Here is a 21053-nt window from a genome sequence, read left to right as displayed (position 1 = left end):
TTTCTCTCAGTCTTATGTTGGCCAGTGTGGTTTTGTGGTTTTGGTGCCTAGTTAGCAGGCACACATGCTCCCACGTTAAAAGGAGAGAATTAGCTTTCAGGAGAGAGAACCCCCAAATACTTCACATACATATACTTTTTTTTTCTTTTTACTTAGGAACTTATAATGTTTCTCTCTCTTGCTAAAATTCATGCTCATACTGCCTCTGAGTCATCAGGGAGTCAGATATAATTACTGTTTTACAGCTGGGGAAATGATTGATTTTCCCAAACCGATGCAGCAAGTGGTCAATGGAAGACTCTTGATTCCACCCAGGGCTCTACCCATGAGAGGCTTCATTTTATAGCTCTGTTCTTCCCTGTTAGTAATTCAGTAAAACCAGGCAGGAGGCCCCAGTGCCTTACATTGTCTAGCGATGAGGACTTGTCGTTAGAGTACTGGATCCCATATGCAATCCAGCACAGGATGGCTCCCACCCACAGAAGGATGGAGAAGCCTCCCACCATCTGCTTCAGGAATTTGATAATCTCCGGTGTTTCCTTGGGAGGGGAGAGGGCGTTGGGCCCATCTCGAGCAAGGAGCTCAGCAGCTTGGGTGCTGGAGAGACCCTGAGAAAGTTGAACAAAAACAAATAGAATTATGAAGTACAAATTGGCAGTTGCAAAACAGTCACAGGGATATAAAGTATAACATAGGGAATACAGTCAATAATTTTGAAATAATTATGTATGGTGCTAGGTGGGTACTAGACTTATTGGGGGGAATCACTTTGTAAGTTATTTAAATGTTTAACCACTATGCTATACATGTGAAACTAATATAATATTGACTGTCAACTATAATTTAAAAAATTAAAACTAAAACAATAAAAAACAAACAAAGAAACAAAAAAACCCCAAACAGAATTAGACATTTTTCCTGCCTTGGGTTGGATATCATATTTCCACAGGTTGTGGAAAGGGGTTACCATGCTCAGGGAGCGCCTGGATAAAGTGGGTGATGCCTCATCCCCCCACCTTTTAAAAGGAATATTTAATGCTTAATGTCAGCCAAGCAGTATTCTCCATATATTTACTCATTTTATTTTTCAAAATAACCTTCTGAAGAAGGAACTATTATTATCCTTATCTTACAGACATGGAATTTGAGGCATATGGTGGTTGAGTCACCAGGATTTGACCAGGCGTTTGGACCTAGAGCTGCTATATTCTGTCTGCTAAGGTGGTCCAGTTTCTTAGAGATTTACCCAGAGATAGCAGCAATCTGGCTAAGGAGGATTTGAAATACAGAAGCTAGTCACCAGGGTTAAGGGCAAGGCAGTTACATCCAGAAAACACTCTCTCTTCTGGAACTTCAATATGGTACATGGCTGATTTTTCATCCTTACGTCTGGTGCTTTTCTGCTTTTCTAGATATTGGCCCTAAGTTCTAAGTTCTCGTTCATCTTAGGAGTTATAAGTCCTACCAACCCGAGGCCCACATGGCCATTCACTTCTTGCCAGAAGCCCTCCATCCACAGGTGCATGGAGGCCCCCCTGAAATCTTGAACTGTCATCCATAGGGTGACCCCCCTCCGCTCAAACTACCTTTTACATAACTTCTCTTCCTAATTAGGCTGTAAGCCAGTTAAAGGTAAGGAGCCTATCTTTGTTCATTTTTGTGTCTTTTATAGGATCTATTGCTTTTTCTGTAGTAGAGGCTCAAACAGTTGTTGAATAACTGGATTCGGAATCAGAAACTGGATATCATCACCTCCCATTGGCAATACCTTTTCTGAACCTCAGACTCACCACGACCCCTCCCTCCCACTGCCTTCTCTAATCTCTCGCACATACTGCCCTGGGGCCCAGCCTGCCACCTGACACCCTGCCCACATCTCCTCTTCCTGCTGGATTAGGGATTTGTTCAAAAGCCTCAGTGTCTCTTGAATCTGCCCCTCTCTCCTGTCTTACTGCTGCTGCCGAACTAGGGCAGCAGTTCACATGCTAATCTTACAGCCCTACATTCTTCTAGACCCTGCCATCTCCCACTTAAAAATAAAATGTGTATATATATGTACCTATCTCTCTCTCTCTATGTGTCTCCTCCCAGAATTGCCTTTTGAAAACCAATCTTACCAAATTGCTTCCTTGTTTAGAAATTATGCTCTTTATATAACTAATATAGTCCTTATTCCTTAGTTTAATGTGAAAGTGCTGAACAGTTCCACTGCAATTACCTCTCCCCAGCCTGATTTTCTACCTTACCTCCCTGTCATCAATTCCGTGTACTCTGTCGTTCCTGCCCCTTGGATACTCTGGTAACTGAAGTCGAAGCCATTGTCCTACATCCTAATTCAAACACCTCCACTGGTCAGAATTCATCTCTCACTATGTGCTGTAGACCTCTCGGCTGCCCTCTAAGTGGAACGGAGTGGATGATATGATACTTTTCCCATGTATCTGGCCACCCGCCAAACTGCTTACTGCATAAGGCCAGGGGTGCCTGTTTCTCTGTGCCCCTCTCACTGCTGGTCCAGTGCATCACACACAGTGGATATTTTTGTTGACTTGAACAGATGTAGCCAAATCTCCTGATGTCAAGACACCAAAGCTTTTGAAATTTGAGTTGAGTGTGAATTCACAGAAGGAAGCAGTACCTCTGTGGTGGGAGAGTTGGGAGCTACCTGAGACCACTGCTCCTTCTCAGAGGAGGTGACAGTGAACAAGCAGGGTCTAAGGCTGTCACTCCAGACCCTGGCTTCTTAACACTGGTTCTACCCATTCTTTGATAAGGCCATCATACGTCTTAGACACCGGGATTAAAACAATCTTTGACCATGACAATGAGCAAGCATCTCAACCTTTTAGGGGACACCATAGCTTTCTGAAGCCACAGTCAAAAGAACTGTATAGTTAGCATACAGCTCAGCCAAAGAGCTTGACCAGGGTCATGGTCCACAATGCCACTTCCTGATGTCAGTCACCCTCAGTCATCCACTAGGGCATTCTCAACATTGGAGCTATAAGTCACTCATCCTAAAGGTACCATCAACTTTCCTAAACACCCTTCTCCTTTATAGTCCCAAGGCTGCTCCTCTGGATCTGAGTTCCCTCATGACTTACCGTAACAATGTTTGTGTGATATTTATCTTCCAATTCCTTATTGCTGAGCTTGTGGTCATCCTGAAGTCCATGAAAAGAAGAACAGAGTGAATTAGATAATTCCAAAAGACTCAAGCTGGAAGCCTGACAAACCCCATGGAGGCTGAGTAGCACAGGTGATGGGAGAGGGGCCAGAAAGTGTGGGAGTAAGAGACAGAGCCATAGGTGCCAGGTGGCTACTGCAGAGAAGGAGGGTCCTGCCACAGGAGAGGCTTGTCCTGATTCAGGGGACTTTCTGGCCACCCCAGGAAAAGTTCAGACTTAACTTGCCATTTACCACATAGTTTTTATAAACAAAGCAATGCATTCTGTCTGAGCTCTAACACATGCAAGTCTGAGCCTACTTGGTGTCCAGGTGCTAACTTAGATGCGAATGTAGGACCAATGGAAGGTGACCAGCAATACCAAGCAGTCCCATTTCACATGTCCTGACAACTCGGTACCCATGCAGCCCTCGCTGGGAAGGCAGTCTTTGGGAGAGGGAACCGTGGCTTTTCTTATTCAAGTACTTGAGACTCAGGCAGGTTACAGAAACCCTGGACTTTAAAAACCTGCCATATAATACCATTATGGCCCACGCACTAATTTTGCCACAGGGTCATTACTCAAGCATCGTTTCTCAATCTGGGTATCATTGACATTGTGGGCCGATAACTGTTTTAAAGAATTCTACCCACTAACACCTTCCCTCAGACCCAGGACAGAGTCTTTATGCTCTGACTGTCCAGAACAAAGATTTATACTTTGATTGGGACCAGAGCCACCTCTTCTCTTAAGTACATGCAAAAAACGTCATATTAAGAGATTAGACTTTACGAATAAATAATATTTTTTGCCTTTCCATCAGCCAGAACCTGCTTTGTTCAGTCTTTCATGTTAATAGAAGATGACATTGCCAAGGGTTCAAAGGGTTAAGACACACTTCTGTGCACTGTGTGCTAATTCTAGGCAGGTACGAGGAAGAGGGGATGGGTGAGAAAAGCCACTGTTTCCATAGACGGACCTGGGTTTTAACAGGCTGCAATCGGAGGCAGAGACCTGTCCTCGCCTTGGCCTTAGTTTGGGGATAAGGATGCAGAAGGGCTGTGGGCTGGGCTCCCTCTGCTGATCAGAACTGGAATAGCAAGGGCAGCACAGGGCTGGGCTTGGGTGGATTCAAAAGCCAAGAGTGCTTTAGCTCTCATCAAGGTTCTGATTTGCTGGACATGTCAGGGTGCAAGAGCATCCAGGCACATTGTCCAAATTACAGGATTCTTGGGAAGCAGGGGAACATTGGTTAATCCCATGGAAATTATTTTTCAGTATTACACATCTTCACAAAGTGCTCAAAAAGGAATATTCTCATCCTAATAGGCAAATGACAGAATGGATATATTTTCATGTTGTACGTAGCAATTTCTAGGAAAACTAGCAATTTCAATCCTGAATGCTAGAGACACATAGGCAATAAGAATAAGTGTCTATTATCTGGTGCTGTTCTAAGTCTTCCTCCTGCTGTATTTCACTGAAACCTCTTAACAAGTCTAAGGGGCAGGAATCATTTTTCATTTCTATTTTCTCAAAATAGGAAACTGAGCTTCAGTCAAAGTGGGATTTGAGTTTAGATCAGTCCAATTTCAGGGCTGTGTTCTTAAATGTCTATCAGGATATATACAGACAAATGTCTAGTGTGCTGCTCAAAGTTTCACAAGCTCTCCAGGAGAGACAGAAAACGCTGATGTGTAGCATCTGACCATTTTTCACCACAGCCAAATTTCAAGCTACTAACGCAATGCTGAGATGTGGGTCAGCTTGTTAAATTCCTGAATATTTAACCACTGGCTCTCTATCCCCCAGGAGCTTATACCACTACTGTTTGCTCAGACAATCATAGAGCTTTAAAGTCTGAAATGAACTTGCGTGTAGAAGCTTCCCCTTTGGCAGTGCTGAGATGAAATGTCATATTTCATCAGTTCTGAGGCAGTCCTTTTCCATGGTGGCCAAAGTCCTTCCTCAACTGTAATAATATTGAGCTTCCATAAAGCACTTTAATTACAAAATACTTAACTCTTTTCTCACTTTCCCCATCACAGACCCATGCAAATTGTTTCCTTCCCAGTTTACCTAAAGAAAATGGAGCTTCAGTGAAGCTAGGTAGTTGTCCCCAGTTACAAGTAGAACTTCAATGGGATGTAAGGTCATCTGACTCCAAGCCCAACAGTCTTATCACCTTCTCATGGGGCATATATGCCCAGAAACATAGTAAATCTCAAAGAATTTCAGTTTATCAGCTAGAAACTGATTACTTATATTTCACTGAAGCAGCCAGAAGGAGAGCGGTGTTGGCCAAGCGTGTGGTGACTGGAATCCCAGAGACTTCCCTGACTGCCACCTGCCTGCAACCAGAATGCAAGAATCCTGCCGAGGCCTGACCCCTGGCTGACATTATCATACCTTTTTCCTTTTTTTTCTTTTCTTTTTTTTTAAGCAAGGAAACAATCTTAGGAGGAATTCAAACCCTTCAGACTGCTTTTTCTTTTGGAAAAGGAAGGGTATAAGGGCAGGTTCCCTATAAGCTTCCCAGGGGGCAGGGCAGCACTCAGTGGGCCCCTTTGACTTCAGGGCCCAATGCACTGACCAGATCAATTTCTTTTGTCAGATCCTCTTTGTGGTGATTCTTTCTGAGTTTCAAGCAGTTGTCCCACAGGCCCCTGTACTTCTCCTTGCCATCCTCCTTGTCTGTTTGCTTCATGTCTTTAGCTCCACTGAGCTCCACAGAGTAAATTCTGGGTGTTTTCTGAAGGAGAAGCAGAAGTGCAGTATTAGGTCCAGATTGGTTTTCTGACTTGCCCTGGGGGTCAGGGACCACCATCTCCCGGTCATCCCCTCCCCTGGGGAGTGAGAGGAGCAGGATTGTGGGGAGGTCCCCCACTTTCAAACAGCAGCTCCCTAGCCTTCTCTTCTCTCACCTTCCCTCTCCTCATGTGTGGAGGCAGGCTAGGGTAACACCTCCTGGGTGGAGGGGAAGGTGGGATGTGATTTCCCCACCTAGAAAGAGCACCCCTCCAAGGAGCCACGGGGCCTCTCTACGACCTTGTTCCCCATTTCACGGGTAGAGGGTGCTCACTGTCCCCCCATTTATTGGGTGGAGGGTGCCTGCTACTCCTCCGTTTCTTGGGTTGGTGGGACCGGGGACAGGGTGCTGCCCAATGAGCTCGTGAACCTCAGCCCCATGCAGGGCGCACCTGACCACCATGGTGCATCCATGTAAGCGCATCCCGGTGCTACCCTTGGAAAAGGGGCTGCCCTCGGACCTCGGCCCCCCTCCGAGTCTGGGTCCGGGTCCTCGCCCAGGGTCTCCAGCTCGGACTGAGGGCTTGGGACAGGGCGGGGAGAGAAGCGGCGCAGAGGCGGGAGAACGCGAGATGCAGGCGGCCCTCCACATCCCCGCACCTCCTGACCCGCCCGCGGCCCGGTTGCACGCACCTGGCCCATGATGCGGCGGCGGCGGCGGCGGACTGGCCCTGCGCGTACCTGGGCGGCCGAGGGCAGCCGCGGACCCGGGAGGCGGCGGCGCCTTAAATGCTGCTCGCCCCACCCCCGCCTGCCCGCGTGCGCGCTGCGGGAGCCCACGCCTGCCGCCGCCTGCAAGTGCGACTCGCTTACCAATAAAGGAACTGATACAGATATACCATTAGTACAGCGCATACGTGGCCGTTCCGGCGACGCCTAAGCTCTAAGGTGCCCTTTAGAAACCGAAGGCTGCTCTCGGACCGTAGGCACAGGTGCGTCTCCGAGGGAATTTGGGGACAACCTCTGGGGAGCTTCTGGGGAGCAGCTGAATTACGTTGCAGGGTCCAGATAGGAATCTGGAGTTGGAAACAATTTGGGAAGGAGAGAGTGGAGAGGAGACATGGGGGTTCAGCGCCAGCCCGAGGGGCTGTGGGATCTGAGGACCTGGACCTGGTAGCCGGGGCGCAGGACTGAGGGTGTCGGCTGCGCGGCCCTCCGCCCACCCCGGTGGGGACTGAGCGCCCTCGCTCCCGGGAGCCGCGCGCACTTCCAGCCTCCGAGCCTCCCTCCTTCCTCCCCTCCCTCCCTTTCTTCTTTTCTTTCCAGAATGACAGAATTTAAAGCCTAACCCCCTCTCCCCCTGCACAGAAGAGCAATACCAATGAATCAGTCCCTATCTAAGTTAAATCTAAACGAAATCGGAAGGCACAGGGAGACTCCGCGGGCGACACCTGGTTACGGATACACATCACAGGTTCTTTAGAGTGTGTGGGGGGATTAAATTCTTGTCCAAATTTAAGCATCAGTGGACTCCGGGGGAGGTCTGTGCTGTGTCCTTCCTCTCTTCGTCCCCTGCAGAACGCCCTTCAAGGGAAGATTTGAAGATAAAGGGAAGGAGATAGAAGATTTGTGTGAAACTGATGTTGCCACTGTTTGCTGGGAGTCCGGGAGGAGGGGGTTTGCAGGCACGAGAGGCTGCCATTCACCTTCACCCGTTCACCTGCTCTGTATTTTTGGACAGGCGTGGAACAGACAAGCAGGATGCCAGTAGAGATGCAGCTGACCCCAAGTCCAGTGCAAGCTTCAAGAGCAAACCCCCATTCATACTGACTTGATTGGGGAGAGGTGGGCTCACGCAGTGGTGATGGCATAGGTTAAACATTAGAAAACTGCAACAAGTTCCCTTGGAGAATGTTTTCTCTTGTTGGTGCCAAGTTTGGAAAAGTGTTAGTTATGACCAAACTGAACAAAGTAGAACATTGTCAGATTCTCTAGCATCTCTAAGGTCCTGCAGGGTGCCAGTCCTAGCCACTGCCACTGTGGCACATGTGGCAGCCTCTAAGGCCATCAGGTGTCCTGGAGTGCAACCTCTACCAAAAAGGACAAATAGAGCCACTCTCCCCACACCCGCCCTGACTCCAGAGTTATTGCTTTGCTGTCACCAGTCATCCTGTCCCAGGGTCCAGGCATCCCATTATTCCTTGAGGGGAATTGCCTCCAGGTGTCTGTGATAAACTGGATTTCCCCTGAGACACACAGACTCACCTCTTTTTGGCTCCAGGAGCTACCACCGAGCTCCACCCAATTCTAGTGACCTCTCTCCTGAGCTGCCCATAAAACCTAGGGTACAGCCAGGGACACCTCCTCAGTCCTCATACTTTAGAAGCACCATCTGCATGAGGCTGGGTTTTCCTGTCTTTCAGAAGAAGCCTATGCATGCCAAGAGTCTCTTCTAGAAATGTTCCGATCAACAAATATTACATATTTGGGACAGGCTGTCATATTCCTAGCTCATTTTAATACACTTAAAGTTAATACATGTAATTACATCAAAATTGTACTAGACATAAGAGGTGGTGGGGAGAAATGGTACTAAAGTTATATCATTCTCTGACCTCAAGGAAGTTATACTTGACCCATTGGAGGGGAAAAATTAATGAATAAACAATACGTGACCCAAGGCAGAAAATAATTTAACACCAAATGGTATAGGCTCTTAAGTGCTTTAAGAGTTGGAAAGAAAGATGGGAGAGATGGAAAGACTTTTATTCCTTAGAATTAGTTATTCAGATTTTTTTTCTACCTCTTTGTACTCCCTACCAAAGGCGGGAGAGAGACAGCAAGGGGGGTTGGGTCAAGGCCTGATGTCTATTGCTGTCGGTGCCCTAAAAGGCCCCCTGCTGCAGAGTCCTGGGTAAAGGGGCATCCACCAGCTGGCTCATAGGTGCAAATGTGAGGATTCAAGTACAGAGAAGGAAGAGGGTCTTGGTGACAATGGGAAGAGGAAGGTCCCCTTCCAGCCTCACATCTGGCTCAGCCGGTGCCTCTGCCCACTGTCCTCTTCCTCTCCCAAATTCCTCTCCCACACACATGGGCAGTCTCCACACACCTGTGTCCACTTGTCATGCCTGGGTATGGCTGGGCAGTGTTTCTCCACCAAGGAGGGCCTCCTGGAGTTGGAGTCAGAATGAAAAAACAAAAACAAAGCTTCAGCCAGGCACATTTCTGCACTGTTTCCTCATTGCATCATGTAAAAGAAACCCTGGGACTGGAGTAGGAACGTCCTGCAGAGAGGACAACCTGCTTTCAGACATAGTACATGTGCTGTGGTGATGGCCCTGCCTGGGGCTCTTAACCAGAGTAGCTGGTGCTGCTCTCAGAACAGATAAAGGCCCACAGAAGGCTCACCAGGCCACAGGGACAAGTGAAACCTGTTTTCTCCTTATGTGGATACAGCATCCAAAAATGTTAGCTCACCACAGAGTTCATTTTCTGTGACTCATTTGGAGTAATAAGATTGTTTTTTAGAAAATTACTATTTCTCTTTTAATAGGTGATTGAAAGTAATTGACTACATGCTGAAGTTTTAAAATTTATTTTATTTTAATTTTTAATGATTTTTGTTTTTTAATCTTATATTTCCCCCCCACTTGAATGATCTTTATCTTTTGATATATGTGGAACATATATGACATGAAGGATATTATTCACACAAACATGCTTGGTAAACTTTGCAGGAACTTTTCTCTTCTGGTGAATGAGATGATACTTTCTTGGTCATCAGCTCCCACATTCTCAGTCAGGGATCCCAAAGCAGACACTCCAACGTTTATCCCTGAAATATGTATTGGAAGCTTGTGTTAGGTGTGTAGCACCATACCAGGTCTTTCCTCTGAAGGAGCTCTCAACCCAGTTAAGGAGATCAGCTATGTCACCCAATTAGAATGTTAACATATGACATGTCGAAGGCTGCACATGGTCCAGCACTAGGCGGGAGCAGACACCAGGGTTCCAGAGGTGTCAAGGGAGGTGGGAGCTCTGTGCAATGGAGTGATGGGTGCTTCTTGAAGTGGGTCAAGTGCACATGGAGTTTGAAGGCTAGGTAACCTGCAAGAAGTAGAGAGGAGCAAGGAGAGGAAGGTATTGGCTGCTGCAAAGACACAGCTGGTAGAAATGACAATGGCAGTGTATCAGGAGAACAAGGGGCCTGGTAGCCAGAGAGGACAGGCTGTCTCAGGAATGGGCAGGAGGTCTGGCTGTCAGGGTGGGACTGTGCAGACACTGGGCCTTACTCTAGGTCTTGGGAGCCCTTGAGAATGACAGTAGCATAATAGAAACAACATTTTGGGGAATATGAGAGGTTCTCTAGCAAAATCTGAGAGCCCTCCTGACTCTGTGAAGTTGTGGGTGTCCTGTAAGAGCTCCAACCCCAGGACCACGATACTGTTCTTTGCTAGTCCTAAAAAAACCACATGGGGGAAAAGACATAGCTGTTATTACTTACACAGTGGGGAAGACCCAGGGGTGGCCAGCAGGTCGGGTGAGTTTCCAGGGTTGAGCAAGGGATTATCTAGCAACTAGCAGAGGGGAGGAGGAGGGAGCAGTGCTGGGAATGGCCTGCATGCCAAGACCAAACAGAGGGTCTGGTGAAGCTTGTTAGCTGTCAAGGATGTGGGAAACACTCAGAATGGCTTCTCTGCTCCTGTGGCCGCTGGCCAGGCAGACACCTTTCCACTGACTGGGGGCGGGGGGGGGGGATTGGACTATATCTTTGATTTACACTACAGTGGGCTTGCAGTCCCAATGTGAGACTTGAACGCAGTTCCCTATGTTTTAATTATTTTTAATCTTTTTTAAAAAAAAATTTGATTTCAGAGAGAGAAAGGGAGATGGCGAGAGAGCGAGAGAAACATCAATGCTGAGAAAGTCATCATTGATCGGCTGCCTCCTGCACACCTCCCAACGGGGATCGTGCCCACAACCCAGGCATGTGCCCTGACTGGGAACTGAACCTCGATCTCCTGAATCTTAGGTCGATGCTCAACTGCTGAGCCACGCCTGGCCGGGCAAGTTCCCTATATTTTAGGTTCCTGTCGCTGAGCAGCTTGTCAATGAGGCAACTTGCTCCTTTTGTCATTTATACTTTAGCACCCCAATGCCCCAGCATGTCTAGTCTGTAAGCAACTGTCAGTTCAGATATCATTGATTTGTTCTGTCAAGTGCTTTTGAAATGAAACCTCTAAGGGCAAATAATAGTCATCTAAGTTAGATAGTCACAGTCTAAGTGAGAAAAGTTTATAGGATTCTCCTCTCTCCATATCCCAGTAGATATATATTTATCCTGTGTTTCCAGGGTGAACTGATTTGTTCTAAGAGCTATGTAGGGGAGGGGAGCTATGGAATGGAAGAATATCCCTAAGAGACAGGGTTGTCTTATCCACAAAGATCAGCTCCATCTCTTAATAGTGGTGGAGTGGGGTCATTCTTTATGATGACCTGAGTTAATAAAGGAAGTAGAGTTAGATCTTTTTCCAGTGATGCTAATAGAGCTGTGTTCATCTCCCTCAGTTTTCAAGACTGATCTGTCCCTTACAAGATGCTTGGTTCTGTTTTGGAGTGCCTGAGAAGAATGATCTCATCCTTATAGGGTCAGTGTTCCATGTGAGCCAGGAGCAGTTATCTTGGTTGTCACTCTCTTTCTCTCAGATGTACTTTTAATAATTGTCTGGGGTAACCCAACATCTTAAGTCAGAATACAGTAAGATAGTCTAACTCTATGAGCACATCTATCCTTGGTCAGCACTTCAAAATAATACAGATTCACTCTGGAAGCAAATGGGGAGAAAGGGAAAGGAACACAGCCTGAGTTCCTGGTCTCCATCACAACAGAGCCACTTAGCTCTTGCTAATCCAGAAAAATACCCGGCTACAGACCAAGTCAAGAGTTCAAAACACTGCTAGAGACTTGAGGAAATAAAAAGCAAGGAAAGGAAATGAGAAACTGCTTTCAAGGGACAATTGAGAGAAAACTGGCAGCTGCTTGGCTGTAAATCCTACTGGGAAGTTTTGCTAAGAGGTGAGTGGTGAGTGGAGGTTCTGAAGTTTTGCCTGTTGTCCTGTCACCCAGGGGTCAGCCCTGCTCCTAGAGGGCATCAGGGAGCTGGGGGAGAAATGGGAAAGGCAGGAGGAAGCATTTGGTACTTTTATAGGGGATCTTATTGTGGCTGCCCAAGTATGCCCTTAGGAAATAAAGCCACCCACTGGTGAAGCACAAGATGTCTTAACTAACCTGCCTCCTGCATGATTACAGCCTGGGAATCAGGGTCTCGGTGGGGCTGGTTGTTATCTCAGGTGTAATGGCTCAACTGCACCAGCTTCCAGCTACTACTCCATTTGAGCAGTATTCATCCAAGAGCCTGCTCACATTCTGGCCTGATCTTTCTCCTCACCTCAGTCTCCTTTTACTTCCTCTGAGGGCTGCCAGGTAAAATATAGGGCTCCCATTAGAGTTGCATTTCAGCTAAACAATGCATAGTTTTTTAGCATGTCTCAAATATTTCATGGGATATACTTATACTAAAAAAAGTATTACTTAGCTGAAATGAAGATTTAACTGAATATTTTTGTTTGCTAACTCTGGCAATACCACTTCCTTTAGATACTTTGGGAGTCAGTCCTTTATTGCTGGTCAGCAGGCACATCTGAGAACATTGACCTAAGCTCTCCTTGTCTTCTCATTGCTAAGCCAAACATGGAAATAAAAACATATTCAGATTTTCTCTTTTTGCTGTGCCAGTCTCTCCCAAGAGCACATGAGCTGGATTTATTTTAACTTGAGTGAGTGTGGAGTAAGATTTTATTTTAATATAATAGCTCTTCAGCCAGAAAATTGTTTCCACCATGCAGAAGTCACATTCTTGAATCTGAGAAGAGCCTGTGGGAATACAATGCCATCTCTAAACCAATATTCAGTGTTAGAGGGAACCAGCATAGGGGGCACATTCTATAGCCACACCAGGCTCAAGTACCAGGGTGACATCATCACTGTCAAGGCCACCTGGAATCACTCAGGCACCAAGAATTTATAGAATGCCTGTGGGCTTTGCAACTGCTTGCCAAAGACTTCATTTCTGATGGAGCAAAAGACAACTTGGGTAAAAGACAAACCAGAAAAAAACAACAACAGAAAACACCCACCAGTAAGAGAAAACAACAAAAAAACCAAACCAAACAAATAAACAAAAAACAACCAAAAAACTCCAGTACTTGTTAGCATGAAGAAACAGTTAAGTGCAAGATTATAAGACAAATTGTGAATGTTTTCCTGTTCCTAGGGCTGGATGGGATTGAGAAACATCAGATTCAGCCTTTGGAAATGTGCTTCTTCTATGAGGCATTCCAAAGGGCTAAGGGGTTCATAGTCTTGGCCTTACAGCCCCCGATTGCTTCCTGTCACTTGTCTCCTCCTCACCAAGGATATATGCTCTTTGATGCTAGGTCTTATACTTTTTCTATGGGTCTCTCAAAGACATTGTCATAGTGATTGGCTCATAGCTGGTGCCTTCATGTCTCTATTCTCTTAGAGAAATGAAAGAATATCTCTAAAATATTTTGGGGTGAAATGGGTCATTGGAGAGATAAAGGGACATTTGTAGTATTTTAAATAAAAATAAATAAATAAATAAATAAATAAATAAATAAATAAATAAATAAAATATTTTAAAAGGAGAGCCCACCATCTCCCTTCATCACCCTTGATTTTAGTGACTTACTCTTACAATTAGGAAAGTTTTTCTTATAAATTACTGAAAAAATTTCATTTTGCAGCTGGAGTTTATTTCTAGATGTGAGGAGGTCCTGATGAAATAGAAAGAAAAACATACTTTAAATTTCTTTTTTGTTTTTAAATTTATCTTTATTGTTGAAAGTATTACAGGTGTCCCATTTTTTCCCCGCAATTGACTCCCTCCACCTCGCTCCCACCCCCTTTCCAGGCCTTCACCCCATTATTGACTGTGTCCATGGGTTATGCATATATGCATATAAATTCCTTGGTTAATCTCTTCCCACCCTCCACCCCCCTTTCCTCTTTCCTTTGAAATATGATTGTCTATTGCATGCATCAATGTCTCTGGATCTATTTTGTTCATTAGCTTCTTCTTAAAGAAGACCCTTCAACATTTCCTGTAGTGCTGGTTTGGTGGTGATGAACTCCTTTGGCTTTTTCTTATCTGTGAAGCTCTTTATCTGAACTTCAATTCTAAATGATAGCTTTGCTAGGTAGAGTAATCTTGGTTGTAGTTCCATGTTTTTCACCACTTTGAATATTTCTTGCCACTCCCTTCTGGCCTGCAAGGTTTCTGTTGAGAAATCAGCTGACAGTCATACAGATGCTCCCTTGTAGGTAATCAACTGCTTTTCTCTTGCTGCTTTTAAGATTCTCTCTTGCCTGGCCGGGTGTGGCTCAGCGATTGAGCATCGACCTAGGATCCAGGTGATCGGGGTTCGATTCCCGGTCAGGGCACATGCTCGGGTTGTGGGCTGCAGCTGATCAAAGACTCATCATTGATGTTTCTGTCTCTCTCTCTCCCTCTCCTTTCCTCTCTCTGAAATCAATAAAGATATATAAAATTCTCTCTTTGTCTTTAACCTTTGGCGTTTTAATTATGATGTATCTTGCTGTGGGCCTCTTTGGGTTCCTCTTGTTTGGGACCCTCTGTGCTTCCTGGACTTGTAAGTCTATTTCTTTCCCCAGGTAGGGGAAGTTTTTTGTAATTATTTTTTCAAATAGGTTTTCAATTTCTTGCTCTCTTTCCTCTCTTTCTGGCACCCCAATAATATGAATGTTGGGCCTCTTGAAGTTGTCCCAGAGGCTCCTTATGCTATCTTCATATTTCTGGATTCTTTTTTCTTTTTGCTCTTCTGGTTGGGTGCTTTCTGTTTCCTCATGTTCCAAATTGCTGATTTGATTCTCAGTGTCCTCTACTCTACTGTTGATTCCCTTTAAATTATTCTTCATTTCAGATTGTGTAGCCTTCTTTTCTGATAGGTACTTTATTAGGTCTTCGGTTTTCTCAGTTGTTTTTGTAATACTCTACTAATATGGTTGAGCATCCTTATAAACAAAATTCTGGACTCTGTATCTGTTAGCTTGCTTGGATCTATTTCATTTAGTTCCTCTTCTAGAGATTTCTTCTGTTCTTTCTTTTGTCACATGTTCCTTTGCCTACACATTTTGGCTTCTTCCAGATGTTTGTTTCTATGTATTCGGTAGAGCTGCTATGTCTCCTGGAATTTGTAGAGTGTCTTTGTGTAGTAGGTGTCCTGTAGGGACCAGTGGCTCAGCCTCCCCAGTCACCTGAATTGGGCCTTCTACAGCCAAAGAGCTGCTGTACTGGAGACACCCCTATGGAGCAGGATTTACTTCAGTTGAGCTTTGGTGGTCACCAAGTGCACCTCCTGAGTGTGTCACTCGTGGATGTGGTAGGATTGTAATCCAACGTGGTTGAGTCTGACCATCAGGTGCACTGTCTCTGGGGCCTCCTGGGAGGTGCAAAGGCAGCCTCTTCCAGTGCCTTGCCCAGAGCCACCCAGCATGAGCTACACAGCAAACCGTAGTTGGCTGCTACTTGTGCTGGGCTTGGAGGTGTCCAGGAGAGGCCAAGCGATGAGCCAATGCAGGTTGCCACTAGTGACAGGCCTGGGGCCACTTATCAAGACGTATGGGGCATGCTGCTACTTGTTTGAGAGGTTTTAGGAAAGTCCTAAGCATAGGGCTCGAGAGGCCACTTGCCCAGAAAAGCCACTGGAAATGGCCTGGATGAGCTGCAGGTGGGGAGGGGCGGGGCCTCTGGGAATCACCTGGGTGGGGCCAAAGGTGAGTCAGGTGCTGGAGACTCAAATATGGGGCCTGCCTGCCGGCTCTGTGCAGTGAGGGCTTGCCAAAGGAGCAGTGGCATCTGCCAGCTCTTCTGCCTGGGAGAAAGCTGCCCTTCCAGCTCTCGCCCCAATTCCAGGCAGGTTAGTTCCTCCCCGAGTGTCCCAGGTCCTTTCCAGCTGCTCCCTGGCGCTGGGCTCAGAGGGAGCGCGTCTGAGTGAGTCCGTGCGCCGGCCCTTTAAGAGGAGCTGCTGGGGCTCCCGCAGCCTCTGCGACCCTCAGGGACAGTCCCTGCTGGTTTCACAGCCCGGAGTTGTGGGTATTTCTCTTCTCAGCCCTGGAACCCTAGGCTGGGGTCCCCATGTGGGGCTGGGACCCTTACTCCTCCGGGAAACCTCCTCTGCTGAGATTCCCTCCCGGGTTTCAACCAGGGCACCAGCTGTGGGCCCGTGGCTGCCTCTTCACGATTCAGCCCCGATCCGCCCGCGTCTTCTCCCCTCCTCCCGGTCTTGGTGCTTCTTCAGCTCCCTGGTTGTAGGGCTTCTGTTCAGCCAGATTTCAGGAGGCTCTGAGCGATGGTGGTTCTGTATTTTAGTTGTAAGTTTGGTGTCGTTGCGGGAGGCAGTGGCCTTAGCTGTTACCTACGCTCCTGTCTTGTTTCCTCTCCTAAATTTCTTATGAAACGTAAAACATAAACATTTCTTTCCAGCTTGAGGGACTTAATTTTAATAGTCAATAGTTTTAATAGTTAATAGTTCCTTCATAAGTAATGTAGAATGGGGACTCTGTAGACCCAAGTTCTAGTTCTGCCTTTCTTGTTTGCTTACCATATTTGCTGGGGAAGACATGTAATAACTCTGTAATTAGTGGTTCCCAAGCCTGACTGAACACAGAATCTCCTGGGAGTTTTAAAAAATTCCCTGGACTCCACACACAAATAAGTCTGGGGTAAGTCCTAGAAGTTTATTTATTTTTTATTATTTTAATTTTTTTAGAGAGAGGGGAAGGGTGAGAGAGAGAGATTGGGAGAGAAATGATGTAAGAGAGAAACACTGATCAGTTGCCTCCCACACATGCCCCAACCAGGGATCGAACCTGAAACTTAGGTATGTGCCCTGATCGAGAATCAAACCCATAACCTTTTTTGTGTACAGGACAATGCTCCAACAAACTAAACCAACTGGCCAGGGCCTGGAAGTTTATTTTTATAAAGCCTTCCCCAGGTGATTCTTATAACCTGTGAGCTTGAGATCCACTGGACCAGGTTACTACTGGTCCTCAACCTACCGTACTGATTCCTGGACCAGCACAAGGGAACACCAGTGAGTGGTGTGAACTGAGATTGAACTGCTTCCAGTGGTTCAAATGTGCAGTCAAGGTGAAGGTCCCTGATGTTGGACACCGTTCAGGCTCCAGCTAGAAGCCCTGTCATGCCTGCAATGTGTTCCTTTCCATGTGTGAACACGTACACACATCAAGATTTTTAAAGATCCCTCTGATTCTAACATTTTATGGTGTGAGAACCTTTACTTTCCTTTATAAGTACTTATGTGGTAGTTTTACTGCATTTAATTAGAATGGGAGGTTTCCTCTTACAGCTCAGATCTGTAGACTAAAGGGCAAATGTCTCATAGCCACCCCTGGAAAAAGGGGCACTTTATTCACAGAAGGAAGGGACTTGTGAGTATATGTGAATCAGCACAAGCCAGTTCCACTGTAAAGGACACAACCTGAAGTGCACATCCACCAATAGTAAATTGTGTGTCCCAGCCATGTGCTGGCTTCTGGTTATGTGTCAGTATTATTGACATTTGTACAGCACTTTTCATAAACAGGGATGTAGATTCATTCTACAAAATCATATTGTGATTACACCAAAATAACCACATTTCAAATTATTTCTATATTTTTTAATGTAGAAATATATCTCTATAAATGCTGATGTGTGTGTGTGTTTACACAAAGGTAGAGGAATACATTGCAAGCACAACAGGGTTTCCAGCTTGAGCCTAAGTGGGATCTAACATCAGGATCTGATTGGGTATGTCTGGGTAACTGGCAGGGAAGAGCAAAAGGAAGGAGGTGGAGTGGAGGAGCCTCCTTGCAGGGAAATAGGAGCCAGGTATGCACAGGTCAGTCCAGTACAAAAATCTGAGGCATTGGAAGGACAGTTGCAGAGTGTTGTCATTCTGATTTGTCTCATGGTCCAATTCATGGATGCATCTCTGGCCTGTGGAAGAGAGGACTGATGGTAAGAGCCCAGAAGCCTTTCATAGATCTCTACAAATGCCGAGGTTTGGCCACCTGCAGGCTCAGTGCCTTGACAATGGCAATGCCTCAGGAAGTGGTGATGAAACTTGGTGTCTGGAGGATGGAGAGTTAGCAGTGGACTGTGACCAGGGCTGGAGCAGAGGAAGAGAAGGAGGGAGACTTGACCTCTCCTGGCATCCTAGGACTGCTGGAGAACCTCTATAAATGCCAGGGTTCTGGATTAGCAGAGGGAACAAGGACCAGCAGAACACAGCTCACACCCGTGTTGTCAGTTTCCAGTTCCCAGAGGCCCAGCCTAGGATCTAAGGCCCCATGATCTCTTCAGGACATTTTTCAGTTCAACTCAGCAAACAGGTTTTTTTGATTGTTCTCCACTCCTCTATGATGAGTTATGTGGTCTTGGTGCCAGCATAAAGGGTGTGTAAGAGCTGAGTCATCTGCAGTGACAATAGCATTGCTCCTGTGGTGAGTGAGTGACTGGAAATCCCACTAGTCTAGGTGACGGCTATTGGGATCTCCAATACCAGCCATGTCTTCTCACTGAACTTCTAGGAAAGTTTATCAGCACCCATGTGGTGACTTAGTGGCATCTTTCTTCTCCTCTTTCCCTCCCTACATGAGCAGGAAGAACTAGCTGCAGTTGGTTTTAGGCTAGAGGAGCCAGACTGTGGGCTGTGCCCTGGAACCCCCACCTTTCCCAGGGGCTGGGCCTGACACTGGTTGGGAACTAGATCCTCTGCCAGGAGCAGGGATCAGCTCCACTTCAGCAAGCATTGAAAGGCATGTCACGGAAACAAAAAAGCTGGTCTCAGTTCAGTCATACCATCTTCTGAGACAACTTTTCAGCTTCTAGAAAATTCTGGAGCTTGCTGTTGACACTTTATGTGTTAATTTGCCTGGGCCATGCAACCCAGTTTTTAGTCAAACACCAGTCTAGCTGTTGTGGCGAAGGTATTTTTTTGAAATGTGATCAATGGTTAAATCAGTAGACTTAGTGTGTATGGGCCTTATCCAACCAACCGAAGGACTTACAAGAAAACAGGTTGTGGTCCCCAGGGAAAAGGGAATTCTGCCTCCAGACTGCCTTTGGACTCCAGCTGCAGCATCAAGTTGTCCCTGTGTCTCCTCCTGCCTGCCAGCCTGCTCTGCAAATCTTGGATTTGCCAGCTCTACAAGTCCTTTAAAATAAATCCTTAATCCTTATCCCTAAGTCCTAATTAATCTCTCTCTACTTAAACAGCTTATTGGTTCTTGGTCTCTGAAGAATCCTGAGCTAATATAAGCTCCTTACATTCATCAGCCCAGAAAACCACATAGAGAACTTTTAACATATAGAAATCAAACATCAAAGGCAGTTCTCAGTTATTAGCTACCATCTAAGGGAGACCTACCTGTATGATTGATGGCCTTTTAGGACAGAGTTTATATGAAAGAGCTATTGATGTTATCATAACCAGATATTATCACCCTCTGCTACATTTTAATAAATACTATTTTAGAACCAGATTTCCTTGTGGTTTGCTCCATGGCCATTTTTCTCATCTTGGGGTGTCTGGAGACAGTGTGTGTGTGGAGTACACAATGAGCACTCAGCTTCATGTGAGAGAAGCACAGAGCATAGGTTCCAGTTATAAATTATTTGAGAGGCTGCAAAGAGGGATTTGATTCTTAGTTTTCCTAGGAACTCAGAGAGGCCAAGATACTTCTGCTAAAAAAATTTTTTTTTTTTAACCTTCTAATGAATAGCCAACATGTAGGCAACTAGATATTCTAATTTCTTCCCAGAGGAGTATAGAACTTAAATACACATTTGAGAGTCATCAGTTTTTAGGTAGTATTTTTTTTAGGTAGTGTTTAATTAAAGCCATGGGACTAGATGAAATTTCTTAGAGAATGTATAGACATACACAGATACATTTTGTTATAATTGATCTTTTTTTTAAATTGAATGCTCCTTTTGATCCCAGAGTCTAAGCTTAAGTGGTTGTGCCTGAGCCACATGAAGGTTTAATAAATTCTGGTGTTTGTGCAGGGGAGACACACAGCACCATCAGTTAATTACTTCTCTTAACAGTCTGGGCATTTAACACCTTCTCCTTTACCTTTGCTGAGCTCCCACTTGGAGAGAGAACCTTTGCTTACTTAAGGGTAATCTGCTTGTTTCCACCAGGACAGCTTTATGAGGAAGAGTGCTAATTCCCAGAAAACACCTTCTCACAGCCAAGGATAGTCAAGTGAAAAGCTGGTTCCATTTTCCCCAGAGAGTGACAGTCTATTTAATTCCAGCAATTAACTGGATTCCAGGGGGAAAGGACTGGTTGAGTGGTCTGTGTCAATTACATTGTGATTATGAAATTCATGGTATGACTCATTCAGTGGCCAAACCTGTGATTATCTGACTTAACCAAGAATGTACAGGGTAACAGCCTCTTTGCTTCTTGTTAGAGAGAATTCAGTCTTTGTCTGTGCTACACTATAGGTGACTTCTCTCCTTTCCTATATCTCCTCTTTCTATAAAAGAATAAAATCTATAAAATGGTTTCTGAATTAAACTCAGTGTTCTGGAAGCCATATAGGCTACTTACCACGAACAGCTGAAGGCTTGGGAATTCCAATGTATTTTTGTATATAATTTGAAGTATTGTAAAGGCCTTTGACCTTGAAGTCTTCCCTTTAGTAATTTGAATATCCTTGTCTATACTTAGCACCTATGATTAAAGGACAAGCCATTGTAACATGCCTGCAACTTCCCAAAGCATTCTTTCTTTCATTATTTTTGGACATTTTATAATTTCTCTTATCTTAGGAATACTTTGTGAATGGTAACTAAAGCCCATTTATAACAAGCACCTATATACATCTGGGTTTTAAAAATAAGGAAGCAAAAATTATTCCCCAAACTCTGAGGTTACTGAAGTCTAACAGTCTCTGAATGTTTGTCATCGACCAGCCCCTTTCAGATAAAAATGTCTGTTCAGATAAAAATGGCT

General features: G+C 45.5%; 1 protein-coding gene across 1 annotated transcript in view; it reads right to left on the bottom strand.

Moving 5' to 3' along the window:
• Positions 1-5994, bottom strand: part of ATP12A (ATPase H+/K+ transporting non-gastric alpha2 subunit) — a gene marked incomplete at both ends in the record, with an annotated part of 33884 nt that extends 27890 nt beyond the window's left edge. Inside the window, 3 exons of the mRNA XM_081127752.1 lie at positions 405-608; positions 3105-3164; positions 5761-5994. Coding sequence (XP_080983878.1) covers positions 405-608; positions 3105-3164; positions 5761-5994 — 498 coding nt within the window. The remainder of the gene's footprint in view (positions 1-404; positions 609-3104; positions 3165-5760) is intronic.
• Between the last annotated feature and the right edge of the window lie 15059 nt (positions 5995-21053).

Source organism: Miniopterus schreibersii (genome assembly GCF_964146895.1).
Source record: "Miniopterus schreibersii genome assembly, chromosome: 2".
NCBI classification, from domain to species: Eukaryota; Metazoa; Chordata; class Mammalia; order Chiroptera; family Miniopteridae; genus Miniopterus; species Miniopterus schreibersii.
This window is presented reverse-complemented; position numbering and strand designations above follow the sequence as displayed.